Here is a 16,909-nt window from a genome sequence, read left to right as displayed (position 1 = left end):
AAAAATGCATGAGATAGTGAATAATGGGTAGTTAATAATGGGAAAGGCTAGATTTGGAATAAAGAAAATAGTGGGTCTATAACTAATAAGGAAAAAGTGATTAGACCCATGCTTATTAAAAAAAAGTTTGAGGGGGTTCTTACTCATAGTCCCTAATATTAAATAGCAAATTTTCAGTTCCGAGTGATTATTATGCTGTAGTGCCACATTGGAGCATCAACTGTTGTTGAGGTAACTGAAATTTGTTGCATTTATCAATTACTAGTTTTTCTTTCTCCCCAAGAAATAACATTATGTTCTTTACACCCTGGTTCCCTTCTTAGTTCAAATCACTTGAAAAAGAGGGCAGGTTTGTCATTCTCTATCTTTCTCTCCACCAAATCCTCTAAACATCGTTTCTATCATTTTCATCCTTACACGTCATTCTCTTATTTCTTCTTTAGCTTCAATTGTTATAGGCTAATCTATAATTTTGCATTTCTCATAATAGTTTGTGGAACTATTTTTTCATTAAGCATCCTTTATGTCTAATACACACGAAAGTATCCACATTTTAATACACGAAACCACCAAATTCGAAATCAGGGATGGATTTACTTTTTTAACAAATTCCAAAACAGAAATGAAATAAAATTAGAAACAGGATATCAGTTTCACCACTCGATTCTGCAAAGCTTCTATGTGAATAAGAGGATTTATTGAAGCTTCGAGCCAAACACTGAAATCACTAAGAACTAATGGCTCGCCAGGAAGTCACGACTTTACTGAGTCAAAGTAGAAGAACTGCACAAACATGATAATGGAAATTGTTAGCTATCTATATTAAATAGTTTTCACATCAATGCTAGACAATTTTCTTTAATGGGTGCAAAAGAATCCAAAATAGAACCACATATATATATATATATATATAAGGGTGCATTCTACCATTTTTGTAATTTAACGGTGCATAGTGCCAATGAAAAGCAATTTGAGGGTGCAAAATGCCAATTACCCAACATAAAATACATGTAAAGGTTTACAAGCATGCTGCATTGACATTGATAGAAGTAACAAATTACCTGATCCATTTGTGTTCTCTTTTGCACCCGCCTCCTCAACCTACCACAACAGGTACGCCAGCTCTCATCTCAAGAGTTTGGTGCTCCGGCTGCAAGACAAAACAAAAATTGATCAAAACAAGACTACTAAAGCAAATAAATTATATACCATTACCTGAACTAATCGTGCTCCAATTACAAAATAATATGGAGTGATGAGATGTGCTGCAACTTTGGCACCTCCTTTGTAAGCCCATTCATCCCCCCATGAATTGTGCACTTCAAAGTGCTCGCCTATCTCTTCGTCGTCGCCCCCACCGACTAGAAGTATAGAGTGAATAGTAGGTACAGGTGCATCATCATCAAAATCTGAAGGGACACAACCTTCATAATAAACCTAAAACATGAAATACGATAGGTTATTCATTAAGTATACTTATTATATGAAAATAATATTATTCAATTTTACCTTTGGCTTGAGCTCGTCAAAGCTCCTATAGACTACCATAGTTCCGATAATCGGACCTTGAGCTAGGAGTCGCATGATGTCTTTGAAGGATGTTCCTTTAGGCACAAGTCCCCAGCCAGATATTTGTATTTTGGGGTACTTTCCAGTAAAACAAATAAACATTAGCAAATATGAATACCTTATTAGAAATATTAAGCAAAATATTATTATTCTTACATTGCGTATCTGTGGAATCTCATCAAACATCAATCTTCTATTCTGGAACGGATAGTCCTCACGCAGGCATACACCGAATCTCTCAATGTACGCCAGCGGGACTCTCTCGTTGCAGTCTTGACATCCCACTTCGTTATCGTTTCCAACAAGCAAAGGATAAACTTGACCGACGTGGTCGATCAAGTGTTGCACTGACGCGGAAGAATAATCACCACGATCTAAATACAATTGGTAGCTTACCAATGCACACACAGATGCCATCGAACAAGACTCTATAAATCAATTGAACAATTAATAATCAACCAAAACATTGGTTGTGAGAAAATTAAGGAATGGGTAATTAATTTTTTTTACCACAATCTTTTTGGTCATCAACGACGACTCCACCATATTTCTCCCGCCAATAAATACTTGCTGGTGGCGCCTGTATTATGTTAACAAACATTCTTATAAGAATATATTTATCCATTGCTCTTTTTCTTTGGTTAAGATACTTATTAAGTATTCTAGTAAGGATTTCAATGACCAATGATACTGGCTGTTTTATAGGTAGAAGCATTTTTTTTTTTCAAATTGAGCAATTATATTTGTAAAGACTACTGGTTGCAGATTTTGTTGATACAATTGCTCAATTATCCAACAAATGTTTGATGAATAGGATATGACTGAAAATGAAGAAATAATGTGTTCTTGGGTGTGATAGTATGTGAGAATTTGGAGTGAGAATTTGGATTTATTTCCGATCACTACCTAAATGACTAAAATTCGTTTATAATTAGAGGTGCTTTCTATTTCTATCAGCTTAGTGGTTAAGTGGTTACCTTATAAGGAATACCGAAGGCAGTCTCCATGTCAACCCTACTAGCTTCAAAATTTTCTTCAGATTTACGCAATACTTCCTGCATGATATAAAAACATAGTCAAAAGATAAGTATTTTAACTCAGTCAAGCAAATATTAGGACTAGGAACCTCAAATCAAGAAAAAATAGGATTTACGTACCTCGATAAAGGCATTTATGACATCATAACCAATATTATATATCCTGGAACACGTACGAAGGAATAGATACACATCTGGATAATCACTCTCAGTATCATCACTCTCAGTATCATCACTCTCAGTATCAGTCATTAGTCTTGGATCATTGGTGATCATTCTGAATGCGGAAATCGCCCGGCCATAATTTTGGTGTAGTGGCCAACCTATCGAAGTATATAGCACCTGCCATATAAACAAATGCATTTGAAATGGAATAAAGGAAAAAAAAAAACATTCAAGCACTTAAAATAAATTAAAAAAAAAAAAAAAAAAAAAAAAAAAAAAGACATACCCCGAGATCAATATCTTCCATTTTCTTGGCAACTTCTTCCAATACTGAGTGAACTAAGCGATTGTCTCTATGTTTCTCCCAGCACTCGTAAATTTCGTTTTTGGGAATTTTTTTCCCGGTCAGATAAATTGTACTGTGGCTTGTGTTGATCACTCTAGCGACATTGGGATTGGGACGGTTGGTAGACAGCTTGGAAAGCATGATGCTGCCTAGTGCATTTTGATAGTCCAACAACGTCACGTATACCAATTCAGTGGTCCGCCTCTTCACCTCTATCATCACGATCTCGCCAAGCTCCGGACGATTCCTTTCATAACGCCAACTCATTTTGTCGCTATAGTTAATTAGGGACGAGAATTATACCCTATAAATCTGAAAAAAAAAAAAAAAAACTACATATTCATGGATCCAACACAGCAATTAATCTACTGATTCATCTATCATAAACAAAAAAGAAAATATTTCTCAATAAGACAATTGATAAGGTTTTTAAGCCATTGCAACAATTTTGTTCCCCTGGCCCTTCCCAAAAGTTTGAATCCTTGAATAATATTCCAAAATAGACAATAAGAGAAAAGAACCATGCAGAATTATAACACAACTTTATTTAAGGTGCAATATAGTTAAGTCTTCTACATCTAATAAACAAAGAAGAGTTAAATATTTAATCAAGTGCAGTAACCAGAACAATTAGTTAGTTTTATATAACCTTATAGTGTCATTGAAGGTTATAAGGCATATATGCCCTTATATTTTATCTAGAAACTAAATATTCATGATTTATCTAGAGCTTTATCTATCGTAAACAAAAAATTTATTTCCAACCAAGAGGACATTTAGGGTTTTTGAGCCGTTGCAACAATTTCATTCAGCCTGGCCCTTTCGAAAAGTTTGGATCTTTCAATTATTTTCAGAAGAAGTCGGGGCTTTTGAGGGGTAAGCTGAGGTTTACCTTAAGTTGCAACAGAACCCTTTCCCAAGTATTTGTATCTTTCCAACTTCCCAATCGATTTGTTAGATCCTAAAAAATAACTGAAAAATGACAAGCTTCAGTTAGATCAAAGGTATTGAAGAAAAAATATAGTTTGAATCATATTACCAGCCCTGATTTTACCTTCCAGTAAGCTCTTGATTCAAGTAGATCTAAGAGAGAATGAATCCGACATTTCAGATTAGGAAAGGGGACTTCGATCCTTTGGGAACCTTAAGTTGCAACAAAACCCTTCCCAACTTTCCAATCGATTTGTTTGCACCTAAAAATAACTGAAAAATTATAAGCGTCAGTTAGATCGAAGGTATTGAAGAAAAAAATTAGAAACTTGTCAATAACTGTGAATGGAAGTTTCTTAATCGTTATTTATCAATAGGGGCGTCAATTGTCATGGCCCTTAAAAATCTACTATTTATATAGAAATTTATCATTATTCAAATAGTTTGATGATACAATTTTATTTTTTATTTTTTTTTTTTGATAAGCAAATAGTTTGATACAATTAGTTGTCCTAGAATATTTTTTGATTATATTTCCATATCCATTGATCAAACTTATCCGAAATTTCAGGTCAGGTAAGGTCTACTAACGCCCGAAATATACTCTTCTCTGATCATTTGAAATTACTTGTCAATTGCATAATAAGAAAGGCAGCGTTTCAAATTCAAACAAGTTAAAAAAATTAAAAAAAAAAAAAAAACATCAAAACGATCTATTAAAGTAATTATGTTATCATATAAGCCTTAATTATGCCCTTAAGTCTTATCTAGAAACTAAAATATTCATGATTCAACAGGTAAGAGAGTAATCTACAGATTTATCTAAAAAAATTATTTCATTCAGCCCAAAACTCTAAAATAGACAAGAGAAGAAGTTGGGTTTGAAGGTTAAGCTGAGATTTACCTTAAAAGTTGCAACAGAACCCTTTCCCAAGTATAAATCCCCAATCGATTTGTATGCTCCTAAAAAGTAACAAGCTTCAGTTAGATCAAAGGTATTGAAGAAAAATTACAGTTTGCCTTGATTTACCTACCTTCCAGTAAAGCTCTTGATTCAGGGAGATCTGGGAGAGAATGAATCCAACATTTCAGATTCCTATACTTTGGGAATGGGCGTGTAAATTGGCATGAACACAACACAAATTTTCACTATTTCTCTGTTGTTTTCACTAGGGTTAACGTTTTACTGATGGTGAGTGAAAAAATCTGGAGATTGAAATGAGCGGCCAGATGGTATACTAGGGTTTTTTTACCAAACCCACTTCACTTTTATTATCAAGGCATGCTAGCTAGTACATAACCCACATTTTTTATTTTTATTTTATTGCAATATTTACAATTTTAGATAAATTCTTAAATTTATACTTTATTTTTGTATGGGTAATTTCCTTTTAAATATTTTCAATAAAATCTATGTAACTCGGTTATTTACCAAACCAAATCGTGTCTGCGTACCAAAATTCCCTAATTTTACCCCTGGAGACAATACATAGTTGAGGGGGTGGGGTGGCTGTAATTTACCCAAACAAGAGAGGGGTTTTGTGGTCGTAATTTGCCCTAAAATAAATTTAAATAAACAAAAGAACCCTCACACCTCTTGTTGAACCATGACCGACCAAGTTAGTTCCCGGTTCTACCTCCGGTCAGGTTTTCAAAACACTGTCTGTCTATTAGCAATGTTTTTAATAACCGGACCGACCGGACACCAACACGGACAGGAATAAGTGGTCAAGGTTCGACCGATTCAACCCGGGTTTTTTCTTTTTTCTTAATAATTTAGAAATTATTATCTTGTGAAAATGTATTGGAACTAATATATTCATTCTTCCAATATCAAGCTATTTTTTTTAAAACCGGAATACCAATATAGTTGCTATTTACTAATATAAGCAAAACCTATAGACTATATATAATTAATCATAAGTAGATATTGAGATTAAACAAATGATACCTATAAAGATGTGTGCTCTACATGAGCCTCGTAGAATTGATGCCAGGCCAAGATCGCCATGTTTTACTTTTCCGAGATGTTATCACACTTGAGAGATCATGGCCATGCAAATATACAAGGCCTTCGAGTATTTGGCGGGCCGGGCCCATATCTTTATAGCTCGAGTATTCACTTTGTATCTGCATTAAATCAAATCCAATAGCATAAATGTTTCAGATCAGTTCCATGAAAGTATATCAATCCACTCATCCAATTTTTCTCCATCTAACAACATCGATATATGATCTACAAGAAATATATCATGCACAATTTAAGGAGATGGTCGATTTTCTTACAAAGATTATTATTCCAAAATTAAGAGTCCACTTGAGCTTTTTCTGGTTCAAGAACGTGTGAACACTCGGTTTTAAGCCGACATATATAACATTGACTTTTCAAATTTGATAAAGCAATAGATTATCTAACACACATATCTCATACATGCTTAGGCATACCTACTTCCAATAGTAGAATTTAGGGAGACTTGGTTGATGTTTAATTTTCTCAAAGTTAACTTGTAATGAAGCCAATGAATTGCTAAAACTTTAGAGAACTACAATAAGTTAATTATCAATGAAACTACTAGTGGAGGTGAGAGAAAGTTACTCTCGGAAGTGAACATCTCTGTTATAAAAAAATTGAATGTTCAGTTTTGATCCTTTGCAATAAGTGTAGAATCGGAAGATGCTGAGAAGGAGAAGGTAAACTTCGGAGTAGACCCTTTGTAATTCGTCTGGTGATCGAAGCAAATCAACGAGCCTCACTTGATTACATGCCACTTTTATCCCGAGCAATTCGTCCAGCCCCTTGTACAAAGTTTCCGATGCTCCTTTCCCCGAAACCTCCTCAAACTGTTTCGAACCCATTCATATTTAATCAATTTAACTTGGCTAATAACAGAAACCTCAAGATAAGCAAACATAATTGGATTACTAACTAGGCAAAATTTGGTTAAAATTGACTATATTATACCTTACTCGACAATAACGGCCAGTTGGATCATTTTCAATCCACCGTTGTTCATTCATCTGGCTGCTCTTCGGACCTCATCTTATACATATTTGCTTCAGATCTCATCTTAAATGAAAATGCTTACAAATATGAGAATGAGTATATCTTTGTAAATGACAGTAAGGCGAAAGCCAAGGAGTCAGTTTATGACCTAAGGAGATCCTACACACGCATAAAAGCAAAAACAGACATACAAACTTAACTTTTCAAATTTGATCAATATTGAATCGTAAGAAAAAAAAGCACTCACAATTTCATATATGCTTAGGTTAACCTACTTCCAATATATCCTAATTTTTCTCAGAGTTGACTCTATTGAAGCCAATAAATTGCTAAACTTTAGAAAACATCAATAAGTTAGTTATCAAGCTAGTGAGCTACAAGTGAACATCATTGCAAATAAATGAAAAACAAAAATGAAGTATATAAAATATATATTCTCTTACTCGTATGTATTGTCGACGACAAGCCAGCATCCAGGGTTTTTGTAGATATCCGAGATCCTGTGCTTATACAAGTTATTACACATAAAAGAACCATACATATTAAGTAGGAGTAAAGGCAAAAAAAAAAAAAACGACAACTTTTCTTCCGATTAATATGCATACGCGATATGTATATGTGTTCGAGTAAGAGAGAGAGAAAACGAGAAGAAAGTGAGGAGAGAGAAAACCTGTACAAGGGGTTCCGGGATTTATGCAGAAATGTCTTCTCTAACCAGTCTAAGGCAAAAAAAAAATAAGAATCCACATTTCGAGTGAGTTATTCAATATAATCAACATCGGGAAAAATAAGAACTCGGCAAATCAAATTTAAATCGAGTGTCAACAGAAAAGGGAGCTTTTTTTAGTCAGATATTAATTAACCTGCATCGGGATAAAGTGTTTGTGGATCACCGGGGCCCGCTACAATGTCCGTCATCTGGAACGATATGTGTGAATGGAATTGAGGTAGTATGGTGCAAACATGAAAACAATGTTCACATAATGTAAGAACAATGTTCACAAAAGCATGAAAACATCAATTGTAGTTTATATAGGCTGCAATCAATGATAATATCTTACAATATGCACAATTCAATCAACTTAAAATATTTGGATTTTCGACACTTCCTTCTGTAATGAAAAACGATATATTCAATCAATTTAACTTAAAATCCATTCATATACAATCAATTTAACTTGGTTAATAAAAAAAAAAAAAAAAAAAAAAAAAACTCAGAGCAAATATTGAATTACTTAAAAATTCCTACAATAGATGAATCGCCGCCTAACCAACCTGCCATCCACTGGCTATTACGAAAATCAGAAACTAATCAGATTTGCATCCACCGCAAACAAAGTAATTACAAAAGAAATGAAAACCAAAAAAATAATATATATATATATATATATATATATATATATATATATATATATACACGAGATCTGACTGATGACTTGCACACAATTCAACAGGAATAAAATCATTAAGCCACAACCCTACCGTAACAATATTTGCTTTGTTATTTGTTAACATGCCTGGAATGGAATGGATCTCGACAATTAGAGAATTTTTAGGAGCACATATTTAAACAGAAAAAAAAAAGCTAAAAAAATACATACAATTATAGGGAAAAAAAAAAGGATAATACAGTGATTGTTATAAGCATAAAAGAAGCAAATGGCAGAGGGTTGGAGTCAAGATGAATTGTAGGCGGCGGAGAGAACAAGGAAGAAAAAGGCAAATAAAAAAGAAAAAGAAAAAGAAAAAGAAAAAGAAAAAGAAAAAAGAAGTTATATGCTGGCCCACCAGAATGAATTGGGCAAGTATTAGTACTAAAATAAAATAATAAATCTATTTTCACTGGCAATTTTCAATCAAAAATCCACATGCGGAAAAAGTCAGCAATTCTTGACATGACTGACTCATGAATTAAAAAGAGTCTTCATTTGGTAATTGTGGTACTTACAAATTTTCTACTCTTGTTCCGTACCTTTTTTTTCTTTTTCTTTTTTTAATTAAATTCAGTTTTTCTTTCGTTTATGCATCTATAAAACTTAATATATATATTTTAGTATATTAAATATGTAAAAACAATAATTTAATTCTTCAATTACACATTCAAAATTTAAGAATCAACTCTAAAAAAAACAAAAAGAAAAAAACATTATCAATAGTGTTTAATTTGTAAATAATCGAACCTACAAGTACTTTATAATTTGTTATAACCTTAAGAAATTTAAATAAAAATACATTTGTTGGACTATTTTATAAAAAAAAAGATATATCTATCCCACTTTGATTTTTCAAACCTTTTCTAACTAATATATAAAGTTTTATTAGATTATCTAAATTTTGACTAAGAAATGAAGTAGGACTGCATAACGCATGCGGGAGATGACCGTTTGACAGGATTAAGCATTCATTGAGTGGCTATCTCATTGGCTAAGCTAAATACATGTCTTAGTGGTTAAGAGTTGTGTCTGAATGTTGAGTAATTATTTTAATTTTAATTTTATTTGTTTTATCTGATTCTGATTAACATATATAAATACACACTAATTTTAAGCATGATCTACATAATCAATAAAATTTAAAATTTAAAATATTTAAAATATTTAACATAGATAAAAAGTAAAATTCGAACAACTAATAAATATAACATTCACAAATAAAAATAGTTAAAATGTGGAAATACTTTAAAGTCGCTAAGATTGACCTAAAAGATTAAAGTCACTAAAATCAACGTTAAATATTTAATAAATTCAAATTGGTCACTCAATGCATCATCCGAGTTGCTATCTCATCGCGCCCATTATCCATATACTACATGTCTTCGAACTCCCACCATGGTTCGTTGGTTTACCATCATTCTCATGGTCTTGTCCATTCTCTTTCGCACCATCAAAAAGGCATATTGGGTCGATCAAGCTCTTCAAAAAATTTATCCCTAATACGCTCTTTTCTTATAAAATTATGTACCGCAAAACAAGCAATCACTATATTTCTTTGCACATCTAATGAAAAAAGGGGCCATCTTTTCTAAAATCGGAAATCTATTTTTCAGAACTCCATAAGTTCGTTCAATGACATTCCTTAGTTGAGCATTAGCATGGTTAAAAAATTTCTTCTTTAGTCAAAGCACGTCTACGACGATAGTCTTCTAACCAATATCTCACATTGCGATACCACTAGGCCAAAACAGCTCACTTGCGACGTTTTTTTTTGCGACGATTCCAAAATCGTCGCTAGTTTGCGACGATTTTGACTAAAAAACGTCGTAAGATATCGGAAAATAAGATTTCGATGGAATATCTCGCGACGATAATAGTAATCGTCGCAACTATGCGACTAATCTCATTAAAACGTCGCAAACGAAAATAATAATAATAAAGCACTCTCGTAGCGACGTTTTTATATAAGCGACGCATGAAAAATATTTTTTGCAATTTATTATTTACCTTAGCGACGAATATCGCTAGTGCAATTGTGAAAAAAAACATTTTATTGGGTTGGCGACGAATTTGGATAAACGTAGCGTAATAAAGAGGAAATATTAAATAATATTTATTCGTAGCGACGAAAAGAGTTTATTCGTCGCAAGTAAAATATTTTGTTAAAAAAAATTATAATTAGTATTTGCGACTATAGTGTAATAATCGCTAAAATAATTATTGAAAAAATCTCGCTTTTCTATAGCAACGTTGCCTATAGAAACGTCGCAAGTCTATTTAATTTTTTTTGGTGTGCAACGAAAGTGTTTAAAAACGTCGCTACGAGATTCGTTTAAATCTGACGTTGCGACAATTCGTTAGGAATCGTCGCAAACAATTTAATTAGACGGCAGGCCTTAATCCCATTTTCCCCATTTTCTCCAATTTTCTTCTCGTTTCTCTCTCTTTCTTTCTTCTCTTCCCCTCCGCCGGCGCCCCCCCTCCGCCTCCGCCACCGGCGTCCGCCGCTGCCGCTGCTCTCCGTCGTCCCCCGTCCGCCGCTGCGCTCCTCCGCCCATCTCTCCACCGTCAGCCCATCTCTCCGCCGTTGCTCTCCGCCATCCGCCCATCTCTCCGTCGTCCGCCGCTGCTCTCCGCCGTCAATAGCTAGCCCTAATTTGCTCCTCTCTACCTAGCTCTCGATCAACAACCACAAAAAGGTAACTTTGATCTCCATGCTTATGTCAACATGAATTGTTAGAATTTGTTTGGTTTTTGGATATCTGAAAACTTTGTTATAGTTTATTATGTGAGTGTTGAATTTGTATTTCGATCAAATCTAAATATTTGTTGTGCAACTCGAACTGTTGATTCGGTGTGCAAATCTGAATTTTCGGTGTGAAATGACTCAATTTAATTCTATTTAATGAAGCCCAACAGTTTATGTTGCTAAGCCTAAAAAACCGGAGTTGTAGTATTTGCACTTTGATTTTCTTCTTCGGTTTGGTTCTGTTTGGTTTGCTGTAAAACAGCGAGTAAAAAGGTGCAAAGTGTCTGTTTGTTAAGTGGGTTTCTCTGTGCTACTTCCCAGATCTCTCCCCAAACTTTGGCCTTGCTCTCTTATTCGTCGATAATTTTATTGTGGTTCAAGAGTCCTAGTATCTTCAAATATTGATGGTTTCCTAAATTTTCCTCACTCTTCAAGATATTTAACTTTTTTTCTTCTAAATTTTCAGTGTATTTAATATTTTCTTTCTAAATTTTCGTATGTACACGAGTGAATTTTTACATTTTTTTATTGATTTTTATGAATTATCATCATCATCATCATTACTATTATTATTATTATTATTATTATTATTATTATTATTATTATTATTATTATTATTATTATTATTATTATTATTATTATTATTATTATTATTATTATTATTATTATTATTATTATTATTATTATTATTATTATTATTATTATTATTATTATTATTATTATTATTATTATTATTATTATTATTATTATTATTATTATTATTATTATTATTATTATTATTATTATTATTATTATTATTATTATTATTATTATTATTATTATTATTATTATTATTATTATTATTATTATTATTATTATTATTATTATTATTATTATTATTATTATTATTATTATTATTATTATTATTATTATTATTATTATTATTATTATTATTATTATTATTATTATTATTATTATTATTATTATTATTATTATTATTGAATCGGCGAATTGAAAAAATGCGGTTCAAATTTCTACCCTGGTACTGGTCCGTGAAAAATGTCACATGAAACTTGATTGTGAACAAGAATATTCATGATCATGGGAGAATTTATTGTATTATAGGCAAACAACTAGGTAAAATTCATTTTCATCCCTAACGTTTGTAGTCAAAATCAAATTATTCCTTATGTTTCTTAGTTTGTTCAATGTCATCCTTCAAACATAATTTTCTTGTCAAAATAAAACATATTTTACATTATGCCCACATTGCCCTTCAAACCCAGGATGGAAATGAATTTTATCTAATTTGATCTTTGCGAATTCTGAAAATTTGAAAATGATAGAGAAAATAATAATAATAAAAATCTAAATTTGTTTTAGATTTAAAATCCATAAGAGTAATAAACTGGGTAAATTACAGTTATACTTCTAAGGTATGCTAAAATAATTTTAAGGTTCCTTCAGAATCGGTAATTACAATCACCCATGAACCATTGTTAGAAACCCTAACGGAATAATGCATTGGATAAGTTATTCGATTAGGGTTCAAACAGACTATTAGTTTCAGGTAGTGGTAAAAACAATATAGAGTTAGGGAGTGACATGACTCTTATAACATTTCTTAAATCCTTATCATTTTATATAAGATTTATAAAATTTCATTTATGGTTGCATTAACGGCCCCTCAGGAAACAAATATAATGCCTATCGGTGCTCAGATAATTGTTTCAGTGGTGTGGCTGTAATTACCAATATCACATGAACTTTAAACATATCTCACAGGAACCTTAAACTTATTTTTCGTTGTGAATTTTTTCGCGCATTTTGTACGCCGAAGTTATGTTGGAGGTAAAACAAAATAACAATTAAATTTGTTAATTTGCACCCTAGAAATAAAAAACCAATAAACGATGAAATTATCTTCATTATGGTTTAAATATTCAATTAAGGGTGCACTGTGAATGATTTATTTTTCGAGGCTGCAAAGTGTTATTAGTTTTTCCAATGGTGCAAAGTGCCAAAACACTATATTTCCTATTTTGGAAGGATTTTTTGTGGTACGATTTCCAAAATTTCGATTTCCAAATTTTCCGAAAACATCGGATCGAAATCATAATTGCATATAAAATATTTAGAATTTCTGAATTCCAATCCGAAATGTCCGAATAATTCGATTTTTTCCGGAAATTATTACTATTTATGAACTATTAAATATTATTATATTATGCATCTTATTTCCCAATCACTACTTCGGTCTTGCGCAAGTCTTTCATATAAACTCTACTTTAGCAAAGCAAATTTACTCCTCCTCCTCATTCATCTTCCTCTGCATCTTCCACTTCTTCCTCCTCCTCTACTCCTCCTCCTTGTAAAGCCGTTGTTTGTGTCCATCTCGTATTTTATTTATCGATCTTAATATTAGGTAATTTTTTTATCATTTTTCTATCCTCTTTTCTTCAGCCTTTTTAGCATATGGATTATGGTATTATCAGTTTATTTGATTGTTTTTGCCAAGGATTTTTGATATATACAGTAGATATTATGACTTTATGAAAGAATTTCGAAAAATTCCGAAATTCCAAATATTCCGAAAACATCGGAATCAGAATCAGAACGCGTAAAACACCTCCAAAAAACTTGGTAATTTTCCGAAAAGCCCCATTTCCGATCTGATCCGTTCGATTTCAACCCTTAATGAGGACCGAGCGTGACAGTAAGGGCATCTTCTACCCAAATTGAATTATATTCACCAAGTTGTAGAAACGAAGTGCAGACGATTGGAAGAGACAAAGTGCAGAGAGAGAAAAAAGAAAAAAAGAAAAAAACAACTCTTGAAAGGGGAAAAAGGCAACTAGGATATTTCAATCGAATAAGGGTGTTATTGGTATTGGTAAAAAGAATTATTATGAAATAAGAGGGTGTTTGGCTAAGCTTATTTTAAACAGCTCATAAGTTGTTACGTCTGATAAAATATTTTAAGAGCTGATAAGTTGTTACATCTTATTTTTACGATTGATTTTTAGAGTATTTGGATAATAAGTTTATTTCTTGTTTATTTCCTTTTTGTACTCATTATAAGATCTTAAATAAAAATGTGAGGTAGAGATACTTTTTAAAAAAAATCTTATTTGCTCTCCAACAACTTATTTTAAAGAAAGTAAGATCTTTTTTTAAAAAAATTACCAAACACTTTGGAAGAGCTTATAAGCTCATTTTAACATCTTATAAGCTTAGCCAAACACCATCTAAGTTCACCACATGACAAACAAGCAAGTGAAAAAAGTCACCGTTATGTTTGATAGAAAAGTGGACGATCGCTACACACTCATAAGTCATAACCACAATGGGGTGATATGCTTATTATAGAACCACAAGGGGCTTATGTGCCAAATAGGCAAACCATATGGGGTTAAGTGCTATTTACCCTAATTAATATTTAACAAACTAATCAACAATTGATGATTATTGCTATAGAGAGAAGTAGCAGAGCAATAACAATAATAAATTGCTTTGACATATATTTATAGGATTCACACACGTAATTCGGAACACTTAACGAAACAATGTGAAAGGGAAGACTATTAATAGAAGCAAATCGTCCACTTAACGAAACAATGTGAAAGGGAAGACTATTAATAGAAGCAAATCGTCGGCATAAATAAGCTTGACATCATTGTTCTAGGCATTGCCATCAAAATATTGTCAAATAAAAAGAAATTCTAGATGCACACAGCCCTAATACATAAAGATAAATATAGTTCAGAACACAAATGCGTAAAGAGACAAATGTAGTTCACAACTCTGATTACATGAAAAGCAACACCACTTACTATATTCAACCTGTTTTCAACCAACCAACAAACCCCTGCAAATGAAAAAAAAAAAAAGCTGTTAAAATTTCCAGCAGGTACAAATTAAAAGAAAGTGCAAATTACTTCGAACACTGCATAGCAATTGATTGAAGTATATTGCAACTTTGGAAGACAGAGGTAAAGAGCGACACATTAGTGAATTTCTCCTACATTAATTTGAACATATAGGACCTACACCATGTAGACAAGCCCAACTACTAAAGAGTAACTACGTTCAGTAAGTTGTTTCAGATTTCCATATCTATATGGATCACTACAAAGTTATTTGATGCTACTTTGATTGCAGTCGTTGATCTTGATTTGAGCGAATGTTAAGTTATAAACACCACTTTTAATACAACAGAACCAGCTAATAAAAAAAATGCCCATCATGTCCTCAACGTGCAGTTTATAACTATTATATGCTCATAATTATTTATATATGAATGTAATGTCGGGATGTGAATGTAATGTGAGGTGGAGAGGGGGATGACTAACAAATCTCTTTCAATAAATCCCAAATCATGAATCGGTGATTTTGTGTGGATTCATCATTAAAGAGACACATAAGAGAAATTTTGAGTCCGAATAGTTAAAATACAGCACATATAAGTGCAACGAATTCTTATGAATGAATGCCTACATCAAGGCTAAGAAGAGCATAGTGTACCAGCTCACACAATTATCTTCAACTATCCGCCAGCAAATGAGACCTTAACATACGAATGCAGGTTAAAAAGACAATTCACTTAGGGTGCATTTGGATGGATTGAAATATTGAATTTCAGATTTTTTCTTTTTTTTACCTATATCACAGCTAGGTAGCAACAACTTGAACATATTTCACTTCAGTTTGACCGGTTTCGTAGTAAATCTCCGTTTTGAAAGTTTGGACTTTTTCGGAACCCTGGGGCTTGGCGGTGAACGTCAAACACAATACACGACCGGAGCACATATATTTGGTTGCTCTGATCACATCCGCCACATAGTATCTGATGGACTAAATACGTGCACACACAACAAAAGAGACAACAAGTGATTAAATACTAAAAAAGAATATCTAAATTATTTTTAAAAAATAAAGGAAAGAATAAAACCACATACACATGTTTTGCTGAAGTAACCGATTGCTATTCTAGCAGCTTCATCAAGATCTCGCATTATCTTGGGATTAGTGGGATTTTCTTTGGCGGTAGAATCCCGGTCATAGATGAGAGTCTGTAATAAAAAAAAAATTATAAAAATAAATGAAATTAGAAGAAATTAATTAAAAAAGAAAAAGAAGAAAAAAAAGGAACGTACATAAGTCTCGCAAAAATCCTTTTCTTCCAATTTATTGATTTGTTTGCATATCTTATTGATCCGCTTGTTCTCTTTAAATATATCCTCCAATTTTTCGAGTTGTCTGCGAATCTTATTGATCCGCTTCTTCGTCTCCGTATACTTGACGTTCTTCTTCTGCTCCGGCGGACATTTGGACTTCACCTTCATCTCCGGCGGATATTTCTCGATTTCTGAATCTCTGCCGTGCAATTTCGGAAAAAACTTTATCGAACACAGAGTTGTAAATTGTAATCTGAGAAGCCCTAGTCGATTTTTGAGAGTTGTTTTTTAGGCTGGGTTGGGCTGTGGCAGATCTTTTACCAAATTGAAATTTGTTAATGGGCTTTGATTGGCTTTTTGATAGATTGCATGTAGAGGCGGAAATCTAAAAGCAATTTTTTATTTCCGTCAATTTCCAAAAAAATATCCGAATTTGTAACCCTTCATCTTATTCCAATTTCTGAAATTCTGATTTCATATTTTTTATGATTTTTTTTATTGGAGTCGGATGTCTATAAAT

General features: G+C 32.5%; 2 protein-coding genes across 19 annotated transcripts; both read right to left on the bottom strand.

The window, feature by feature from the left end:
• Positions 1-490: 490 nt before the first annotated feature.
• LOC148764956 (uncharacterized) lies at positions 491-8,854 on the bottom strand. Of its 18 annotated transcripts, none has more exons than XM_088814707.1 (20): positions 8,534-8,854; positions 7,915-7,969; positions 7,722-7,770; positions 7,495-7,551; positions 7,010-7,114; positions 6,644-6,888; positions 5,999-6,177; positions 5,082-5,111; positions 4,952-5,010; positions 4,172-4,320; positions 4,010-4,089; positions 3,058-3,429; positions 2,727-2,948; positions 2,547-2,624; positions 2,080-2,149; positions 1,726-1,997; positions 1,510-1,647; positions 1,216-1,437; positions 1,062-1,150; positions 491-783 (listed from the first exon to the last, which is right to left on the bottom strand). In XM_088814707.1, the coding sequence occupies exons 12-19, from the start codon at positions 3,382-3,384 to the stop codon at positions 1,097-1,099; spliced, it is 1,383 nt and encodes a 460-aa protein (XP_088670833.1). In that variant the 5' UTR covers positions 3,385-3,429; positions 4,010-4,089; positions 4,172-4,320; positions 4,952-5,010; positions 5,082-5,111; positions 5,999-6,177; positions 6,644-6,888; positions 7,010-7,114; positions 7,495-7,551; positions 7,722-7,770; positions 7,915-7,969; positions 8,534-8,854; the 3' UTR covers positions 491-783; positions 1,062-1,096. The 18 variants fall into 18 exon arrangements, with proteins under 18 accessions (XP_088670833.1, XP_088670839.1, XP_088670841.1 ...); XM_088814713.1 differs by having other exon boundaries at positions 6,757-6,888; XM_088814715.1 differs by having other exon boundaries at positions 7,010-7,210; positions 8,534-8,772.
• Positions 8,855-14,832: 5,978 nt separating this feature from the next.
• Positions 14,833-16,711, bottom strand: LOC105958646 (uncharacterized). Its single transcript, XM_012982660.2, has 4 exons — positions 16,369-16,711; positions 16,171-16,284; positions 15,873-16,066; positions 14,833-15,080 (listed from the first exon to the last, which is right to left on the bottom strand). Exons 1-3 carry the CDS (start codon positions 16,555-16,557, stop codon positions 15,884-15,886), a joined length of 486 nt encoding a protein of 161 aa, XP_012838114.1. The 5' UTR covers positions 16,558-16,711; the 3' UTR covers positions 14,833-15,080; positions 15,873-15,883.
• Between the last annotated feature and the right edge of the window lie 198 nt (positions 16,712-16,909).

The sequence above is a fragment of the Erythranthe guttata genome, chromosome 14, assembly GCF_056151865.1.
Source record: "Erythranthe guttata isolate IM_541 chromosome 14, IM_541, whole genome shotgun sequence".
NCBI lineage: Eukaryota > Viridiplantae > Streptophyta > Magnoliopsida > Lamiales > Phrymaceae > Erythranthe > Erythranthe guttata.
The sequence above is the reverse complement of the archived record's forward strand: the minus strand, read 5'-3'. Positions and strand labels throughout refer to the sequence as shown.